The sequence below is a fragment of the Falco naumanni genome, chromosome Z, assembly GCF_017639655.2.
Source record: "Falco naumanni isolate bFalNau1 chromosome Z, bFalNau1.pat, whole genome shotgun sequence".
Lineage (NCBI taxonomy): Eukaryota > Metazoa > Chordata > Aves > Falconiformes > Falconidae > Falco > Falco naumanni.
In genome coordinates this window covers 1729851-1739564 of record NC_054080.1, presented here as the reverse complement: position 1 = coordinate 1739564, position 9714 = coordinate 1729851, and the positions used below count along the sequence as shown (strand labels likewise).

Genomic DNA, 9714 nt, shown 5'->3' with positions numbered 1-9714 from the left:
GTCCGGGGCGGGCGGCGGGGTGTGTGTGTGTGTGTGTGTGTGGCGGCGGCCCTCAAACCGCGGGGCAGGGCGAGGGGGCGGCTCGGCTGCCGCCCGACCCCCCCCCCCCCCCCCCCCGAAGGCAGCGGGACGGCGTGGGGCTGGCAGAGGCGACCGCGCACCGGCTGCGCCCCCGGCCCGCGGGGGACGGTAGCGCGGCTCTGCGCTGCGCGGCCGGCTGAGGGGAGCGGGGCGGGCAGCGGGCAGGCCGCGGGCCGGCTGGCGGCGCCGGCTGCCGAAAGAGTCCGGTCCGCAGTTTGCCGCTCGCCGCCGCGCTCTCCCTCGCCGGCAGCGGCGGCGGGCGGGTGGCGGGCGCTCGGAACAGCCGGTTGTTTAAAATCCTTCTAGAACCGTTTCTAATTCCCCCTTGCGCCGGGGAAGGGAGAGAGCGGGGGGGGGCGGGGGGGGAGGAGGAGCCGAGGGGGCGGGGGGGGCGAGGAGGGAGCAGCCCGTCGGGGTCTCCGGCTGTCGATCACCGCGCGGGGGGCGTGTCCTCCCGCCCGGCCGGCCAATGGGATGTGTGTGTGGCAGCGTCTCCATGGTGACGGGGCTGTTCCCGGGGAGGCTGTGATGGGTTGACAGGTGCGTGACAGTCGGAGCTCTCTGCAGGCATGTACGGCAAAGGCAAGAGCAACAGCAGCGTCCCGTCCGACAGCCAGGCCAGGGAGAAGTGAGTACAGCCCGCCGGCCCGCGCCGGCGGACCGCGCCTTGCGCGGGCGCCGACCCTGCGCGCAAAGTAACTTTCCTGCGGGCGGGCGGTGCGGTGCGGGCGCGGGCGCAGCGGGAGGCCGGCCGGCCGGCGGGAGCGAGGGGGCCCGGCGCCGCCCGGGCCGGCGTGAGGGGGGCAGGCGGCCGCGGCCGCGCAGCTCGGGCAGGAGGGGGCCGCGGAGGGGGGTCCCCGCGGCGGGACAGCGGCGGCTGGGCGAGGGGGCCGCGGCGGGCGCCCCCCGCCTGCCTTCCGCGCCCGGTCCTCGGCGGGGGCGGGCGGCCGAGCGGCGCCGGGATGCCCGCTCCCCCCGCCCCCAGTTCGCCCCGGTCCCCGGGGCCCTCCGCGGGGCTCGGCGACGCAGGGTGCCGGGACAACTTGGGTAACAAAGAGCCGCGGCCCGGGGACGGGGGGCACGGGGGCTGCCTCCCGCCGCGTCCCAACTCGTCGCCTCGCAACTTTTCCCCGGGACCGCGCAGCCCGGCGGCCCCGACCCCGCGGCGCATTGTTCTCCGGGGCGCACGGCGGAGGGGGGGCGCCGCGCTCCGGCTCCCGCCCCGCCGAACAAAGGTGGTGCCGGGATGGGCGCTCCCCCCCGCTTTTTTTTTTTCGGGTGTGTTTTTGGTTTTTTTAGGGTGTACCGGTGTGCGACGGGGCTCCCTCGCACCCCACGGCCTGGAGCCGGCTGGTGCCGAAACAGCCTGCGAAAACTACTTTTTAATTATTATTATTATTGTTTGCTTCATTATTTGCTCGCGGATAAAATGCCCAGCTGCGCGGCGCGGGGGGCCCTTTCATCTCCCGCCGCCCTCCCCGTGTCACCGCGCGGCGGCGGGGCGCGGGCGGGGACCCGCGGCGCGGAGCGGACCCCGCTGCTGCCCGGCGGGGTGCGGAGCGGCGGGCGGGCCGGGGGGCGCCGGGTGCCTCCCTCCCGGGGCCCTGCGCTGCCCTTCGGGCGGGCGGGAAAGAAGCGGGAGGAAAACGAGTTTTTGGAATGGACGGCGTCTCTTTAAGTTGTGCGGTAGTGGCAGCTTCTTGACGTTACCGAGGCCGGTTTAGCACGGGGAGGAGGCGGCGGCGGCGGTGGAGGGGGAGGACAAGCCCGAGTGAGGGGGAGGAGAGGAGGGAGTGTATCGGGGGTGGCTTCGGGCTGGGGAGGGTCGGGGTAAGGCTGCTGAAGGAGTCCGGAGATGGAGACCTCCGGGCAGAAACCAGGTTTGCACCTATCTGCTGCAAAAAATCACATTGCTCCAGAATCGCATCCAACATCAGCCTCAATACTCCGCGCACGGCTGATGAGTTTACCTTCAGGCGGTTTGTCTTGAATCTTCACCTAAAAGTTTCTTTTTTTGTTGGGTTTGGTTTTTTGGGTCTTGGGTTTGGTTTTTTTATTATTATTTTCTACAGCAATTTAGAGACTTCCTAATTCCAGAGACTGGCACGCATGCTTCCTGGAACAGCAGCAGGCCAGGCATCTCTGTTGCTACAGAAGAGGGAGATGCTAGGGCAAATCTGAAGTGTTATGTTTGGGAGTTTCACACATAACTTTGCAATGGAAAGGTAGAGGAAGACAGGCAGCACGGGCATGGAATGTTAGTTGCTAAGATGGAGTGGGAGACACAACTTGGGCACTAAAATCTAATCAACTTGTGGCACTTCTTACTCCCAGGATAGGAATAATTTAAAAAATAATTGCTTAAGGGGTTAGTGGAAGCACTGTTTGTTTCATTTAGCAAGATTATGGAGTTGAAAGATTTTCTTGTGCTATACAGTAGCTGGTGTTTGTCAGTACACTTGGGGAGTTCCTAAAGGGCACAATGGGATCGCAGTGTGGGACTAAATAAAACAAATCTGTAGGGCTGATGTTTGTTCGATCGGATGAGGATCAGGCTCTTTTAATTCTGCTTTAGCAAAAACTACGCAACGTGAGCCACACACACAACTGCTGTGGTCCTAGCGCTGAAACTTTAAACTGTTTTCAGTCTTCTTTCATTGTAGCTAATTTTTCTTCTGGCTTCGTGGTGCGATAAAGCACATAATATTTCATGCGGTATGAAAATGCTTAATAATTTTCAGGGCAAGCCTGCCAAATTGACCTATTGCCAAGTAGCAACTGCCCTGCTAAGTAAAGTTATGGGGGGCCTGCTAGATGGTGCTGTTCCATTTAAATACACTTTGTCTCCTGCTCATTATAACTTAACAGCTGGAAATCTGAATTCCTCATGTATAGATTATTTCATGCAAAACACTGAAATGGTTTGTTCTTTTAAATCATGGACTTGACAGATGGGTAACTTCTTGGTTAGTTACAGATAAACACAACTGGGAATTTAGAAACACCAGTCATCTTTTATTTTCCCTGCCAGCAATTGTCCTTCGATGAGAAAAAAAAAAAAAAAAAGCAGCCTGAAGTCTTGGTTTATGATGTGAAATACCATTATATAGTCTAAATTCCAGGTTGGTTTTGGTTTTTTTTTTTTTTAATACATCATTTCAAATTTCCTCTTAGTAGATCGGGTCACATCATTGCCATTTTCATATGCTTTCTTTCTGACACCCAAAAAGCTGTGATTACATTTTTTTTCTCTTTCTTATGACACTGTTTTACAACTATGCAGTGCTTCTCCCAAGGTGATGCATGAATTTTTGTTCAGCTCAAAAAAGTTGCCATCAAATTAAATCTCTAAAAAAAATACAGGTCTGACTTCTGCATGCAATTGTATTAATTTGAAAACCACAGAGAAAATACATACATTTGACTGAAACATTAAGTGCTTATTTAATCAAGAAGAGCGGGATTATAATTAGGTTTAATTTGAAAGTTTTTAGAACAGAACATGTAATTTAACTCTGTTGTGTCTCCTCAAGGTTTTAAGTATCTAAATTTTGTAGCCAGTAACTGATCTCTGAAATCCACTTGTAATAATTAAGGAAATAAACTGAGAAAAAAAAATACACTACCTCAGGTTTGGATGGCCTAATTATATGGAACATGTGTCTTCCCCATGAGGGTGTGTGCCAGTGACAGGACTAGGGTGTGAAAATGTGTGTTGTTCAGATGTTGTTTGTAATTAAGGATGTGATATATTTTACAGATCAGTCCAGTGCCAGATATGTTTGTATCTCACTGTAGTGCTTGCCTTTGATATTTATGTGCTTTGAGGTTATGTAATTTCTATTAAAATGAGTAAGTTTGGCAAGTCATTTGTAGTAGCCCTTGGCGATTTTTCAGTTCCAAAGATGTCATTCGTTTTATGGTCTTTCTCTTTGTCCCTTCTGCCTGACCTTGGGTAAATTATCTGTATTATGTAGTTTAACAACACATATGAAGTGTGGATAGGTGGGTTTGGGAAAAATAATATGTAATTTTATGCCAGAGAAGTACAGTATGGAACAGCTAGGTAAAACGCTGAAAATGAAGGCATATGATAACCTGTGAGATGCAAAGAGGACAAAGAGAGAAAAAAATCTCAAGTGGTGTCGTGCCCCTTCCTCCAGTTCTATAACAGCTGTGACTTAATTTTGGGTGTAGGCCATTCCCATTGCATAAAGGATGGGAAAGTTGTATCAAACAGCAGCAGTCCCACCACTTGTGCTATTCTGGGGCCAAATAAGGCTCATCTACATTGTAAAAGGAAAAAGACCAAAATTTTCTAAACATCCTCTTTTGTTATCTCTTCACAGCAAATAGGTCTCCCCCCCCAATGCCTTAAAATTGGATTAATTCAGATTAGGAGCTTGAACCTGCTGACATTTCATTGAATGGTGAAACTCTGTGAACTTAATCTTGGAGAAAGAAGGACCAGACTGTACAAATCTTACATAGATTCTCAAACAGGACTTTTATAGTAATTTGCAAGTGGAACTCTATATATAATGTTTTCAGTTAGAAAATATGTGTAGAAAAGTAAGTAAAAAGAATGTACATCCTAAGGAAAACTAAATTTTGAAGGGATTTACTTGTTTTGTGTTCAGTTGTGTTAATCCTTCAATGGTCTTCTAAAGTGGTCTTTTTTGCAAGGTGCCTTTGCCTTGGTGGAGCTCAGCAGACCTGCAGATTTTGCGTAAAAACTAACTGGGTGACTAGGGACTGTGATTTACTGTGATATAAAAGGATGCATGATCAAAATAACAACATAGAAGCAAGCATTAGAGCTGGTTATTGATTATTTTTTAGCTTGGTCTGGGAGAGGATGTAGAGCAATTGAGAATTCTTGATGGCTGCTGTCATGGTATTCTTACTCCTTTTTTTTTTTTTTTTTTTTTTTTTTGCATGACCCTAGTTGTAAATGCCACCTAAGTTTGATCTTGGCCAGTTGGTCACATGGAGGAAGATGGGCATTTTTCTTTTCCACTTTGCTGTTGCTTTGAAGAAAGAAGAGGTCTCCTTTGCAGTTTCTTCTCAATTCTGTTTTGGGTGGTTGGCCATTTGGATGTACAGCTCCTTTATATGTGGGTGTATAGACATTTCTTCCCAAAGTTGAAAGTGGAGTGAAATTTATATGTCATTTTCTTGTTGATGCCAATAGGGTTCTCTGTAAACAGAAAAAACTCACCAGTGCTTTCTGTATTTGATTCTGCTGCTGTTTAGGAAAACAGATTTCTGAGGACTTTTGGGGATTTGTGGGTTTCTAGACATATTTGTGAGGGGTTTTTTTGTTAGTTGTTTTTTTTTTCTGTGAGGTTTTGTTTTGGTTGTTGGGGTTTTTTTTTCTAAATTTGGAAAGACAGCATTGCATGAATTGACATAGTTAAGTTACATTTTTCACTGTAATGTTTGTAAGCTACATAAAAATAAAAGGCAGATTAAAATTAATTGGCTTCAGTGATCAATTTGCTGCTTCTCCCTGGGAAACGGTGAGCTAGCTTTTCAAGTTTCAGGTGGTGAAAGATACTCTGAATACAAAGGTAGTAGTGTAATCCAGCGTGTTTTACAGAATTTAGGTTTAATGTTTATACACTGATTTCATCCATCAGGTGTAACTTGTAAAAGTTGCAGGTGTGCTGCTCTGGGAGTCTATGGACGTAACACTTTGTAACCATTCTAGAAGAATATACTTTTTAATAAAGAAGAGCACAGAAGGGAACTTTCTGGAGATAGTAAGTATTTATCAGTATTTATTAATGATCACAGTGCTTCAGGTACTCCCTCATACTGCACAGTTATCTTAGGCAGCATACGAAGGTGTTTCAGATAGTGTATATGCTGCAGTTCAGGCCACTAAGAATAACTACTGTTGCAGTGGAGATTTAACAGGCACTGACAGACTGAACGGTAGGTGTGGTGGACCGTAGAAATGTAACTTCAGTATAGCAGTGCCCTGAAATACGTATCAAACTTAAAAGTGTACTGCTTATAGCAGGGGTGTTTGTTTCCATACAGTTAAGGACTTCATTGGACTGACAAGAATCAAGGAAAAAAAGAAGCTTGTTTCTGCATTGCTTCCTCTACACAGTTGGTCTGCTCACAAAAGGTTTGAGTGTTTTGTCCAGTGCTTTTTTTTCCTGGATGGTGAACTTCATGAGGTGTCTGATGCTAGCTTTTGTCGGTTCTGTAGTGCTGAGCAGACTTCTGCTGCTAAAGAGCAAGGACTTCTGGAGCCCACTCAGACCCACTGGGTACAGCAGATGCACTCTTGATGACAATGAGCATCATTCGGGCTTGCCTAAGAGGTAATTAAATCTTGCTGGAGGAGACAGTAGTCAACAGAAACCAGCATATATTAATAATTCATTTTGCTTAAATTATAGGCATATCATAGTTACAAGTATTACAGTAGCCAAACCAGATTTTCTTTGCCAAACTTTCAGTGTTTGGGTGGAAAAATTGTAATGGTGTATGTAAGCCTTGTGCTGGTTTATTTAATTTCTTTGTGTTAAACAGTTCAGCTGAAGTGTTTTGGCTCACTCTGAAAATTAGGCAAAGTAAAAAATGCGTTTTCCAATGTTTCAAAAGTTCTCATAACTTTTACCATGGAAGACCAATAGTACTCCTCTCCTTTGAAACACTTGAAATCTAGTTGAGAAGGGATGAGGGATTTTATTCCAGGGTTGTGTCTTTTTCTATTTGCATGACAAAGCATCTGAATTTAGCCAGGATACAAGCCTTTTCAAAAGGATCAATTTGCATATGCTTAGGGCTTACTAACTGTAATCGCTGAATGTTTCATTTTTGCTGGGAGTGCGGTAGTTACTGGGTTCAGAGGAACGGTCTGGGGAGAAGAAATGGGGCTGGGTGTTGTTGGGGAGGAGAGTGCAAGTTACAGGCCGAGCCGTTGGAGCTGCAGTTGTGAGATGCCAGGACACAGAGCTAACAGGGGGTTGGCTCTTGAAGGAGGATGAAGCGGAGTGGAAATGGCCAGTCCAGAGAGATGAGACAAAGAATTGCTCCCTGAAGGGACTGGCATTGGGATCAGAGATCTGGATGGGAGCTGGTGCATCGTGACAAGGAAAATAGACCTGGTGCAAAACAGGGAGCAGAGCCAGGACAGTGATGCCTTCAAGGAGACAGGTCAGGAAGTGGAAGATTTTTGTTAAGTTAGGAGGAACATACTGTCCCTCCAAGTGCTAGAAAATGACCGTTCCTTTGCTGGCAGCAAAGGAATGTGTGAGACCAAGGGATAAAATGATAAAACAAGATAAGATGTACAAACATGTATGAAATACTGGACTTGACTGAAGTGGCAGAGAGGTTGTGGTAGTCCTAGAATCTGTAGCTCAGATGAGATGTCAGAACTTTAAGAGGGAAGGGTAGGATTTGCTGTTCAGAAGCAGCTGGAATAGTGTGTCTGTATGTGTCAGAGTGCAATGTCTGGGTGTTGTACTTGCTTTCTCAGTAACATTCTCTTGACTTGGAAAATATGGATATATACTAAGCATTGTTCTTACTTTGTCCTCATCTGCATGTTCACTAATATTTTTTTTTTTAACTTGCGGAAAAAAACTCTTGGTTTTTTTATTGTGCAGAATAAAGCATTGTTTTCATAATTAGTAGCTATTTGATAATTTGCTATTTTGCTGCCATACGGTATGTGCCTTATGGCTGCCTTGCTGTTTCATAATACAGCTGTTCCTAGAGAAAGAATGTGTTGTTTCTTTGGTGCCCAGCACCACAGTGTCTGAGTTTCACAAACCTCTAAAAATATGCATCAAGCCTCTCCTGCCTGCTTGCCAGTTTTGGAAATGGCAGTAACACAAGAAAGGTAAAAAGCAAAAATACTTGCTGATTATTGGGTGCCCAGTTTGAGCTGTGTAGCCCAGGATTTTTTTTGGAGCATTATACAAACCACTGGTGTGTACATAAAACTTCCACCATCTCTTCTTCCACTAATTTTAAGGATGAGATACCATTTTATCATGTTGGGCATCTGGAAGGTTAGGAACAGAAAATTATTCATCTGCTGTGCAAAGTTTGTTTCAGCTGAGTGGTTTACGACACAGAGCCATCCTGTGGCACACTCAGAGATGGAGGACCTTTTCAGGTGGTCTCAGAAGGACCCATCTACAGCACGGTCCCTACCACCCCAGAGTCTGCCATCTCCCCGCTACAGCACACAGCATCTGCCTCGGACAGGCTGTGATTCAGTCCAGAGCAGGATGGAAACAAGCAGTCCCATCAGTTAGAGAACAGCTGAAGCCTCATTTTCTGGACATCTCTGTTCTTGAGGTCTTGCTGCAGTGTTTCTGTGAAAGCAAATAGCTGAAGCAACTTGTAGAAATGTGGGTGTTTTTTTTTTTCTTTTTGAGACTACTGTCTCTTTTTTGGAGGTGGAAAATGAACTCAGAAGTTATCCAGGGTGGACAGTTGTGTACTTACTATAACACTCAGCATGACCTCGCAAGCCTGCTTTTCTTAGGGAGGGAGACTACAAAATAAGTGATTGTATAATTCAGGGTAGCATTGTAACTGGGTAGTGCCACTCCATGAACCCTCAGAGTGCAGAAGAGGGCACAGTCCTGCACTGCCTAGCATGGTACTCTGTTGAGTGCACGTAATTAGCAAGTGCTCAAAACAGTTGCTTTTAAGAGTTTTCTGCAAACCTTTTTTTTGGGCACCAGCAAGAACACAGGTGGGTGATGTTTTTTCACCATAGATGTTTGGTAGCTACAACTTCAAGGCTTCCCAGCTGTCTTAGCTGATGAGGGCTACTTGGTTCCTGCTGTGTTGGTGTACATATAGGCCAGAAAGGAGTGGTGGTCTGGGTTGAGTTGAAGCTCAAGTTTCTTTTTCTGGTGTGTGCTCAGTTGAGATTGTTCAGTCCAGACTGTTGAAGTAGTGGTCAGGTCATACATAGTTGTTGTTTCAGCTCTTAAGAGAAGCTCTTCCTCAGATAGCAACAAACACATTAATTCAGAAAACTTGATGACCTCTGTGCATTCTTCTGGGCTCTAAAGTATTTCTTCCTTCCAGTCCCAGGGAAGTAACAGATGAGAACATAAGATCTTCTTTACTAAGGAACTGGAAGGTGGCAGTAGTCAAGACCATAGCGTCCTAGGTTTTTGCTTTCTTGCTTCATTAAATGCAAAAATCTAAACCACAAAAATAAACTGAAATTTTTTGTCATAGGTCATTTTTTCCTTTCAAACCTTCTGTGATTCTTGCCTCTGGACTAGTTTTTTGTTTTTTCCTTATTAGTAGTGTGTCCAGATCAGAGCATGGAACTGAGCAGAATGAAAGAATTACTTCTCTTTTGAGATTATATATACTAATTAGGTTTTATATATAAAATATTGCTGCTAATATTCCCTAGAACACTTGCCTGGGTTTTGTTGCTCTTGGGTTTTGTTGTTTGTTTTTCTTTTTTTTTTTTTAAGTCATCCATTTTGCAGTCAACATGCCTTCCAGGTTCTTTTTACAATACTGTTGCCTAGCCAATTATTCCCCATTTCATATTTGTGTATTTGATTTCTTATTCCTGAGCATAGTACTCTACATTTGTCTGTATTAAATTTTCTCTTATTTACTGCC

The 9714-nt window shown here is 46.4% G+C and overlaps 1 protein-coding gene across 4 annotated transcripts in view; it reads left to right on the top strand.

The window, feature by feature from the left end:
* The first annotated feature begins 540 nt into the window (after window positions 1–540).
* The window catches only part of SSBP2 (single stranded DNA binding protein 2), a 191853-nt gene continuing 182679 nt past the window's right edge, over window positions 541–9714 (top strand). The window contains exon 1 of one of the 4 annotated variants that reach the window (XM_040580648.1): window positions 541–709. In XM_040580648.1, coding sequence (XP_040436582.1) covers window positions 651–709 — 59 coding nt within the window. In that variant the 5' untranslated portion in view covers window positions 541–650. The remainder of the gene's footprint in view (window positions 710–9714) is intronic. The other 3 variants (XM_040580645.1, XM_040580649.1, XM_040580646.1) reach the window with 3 other exon arrangements.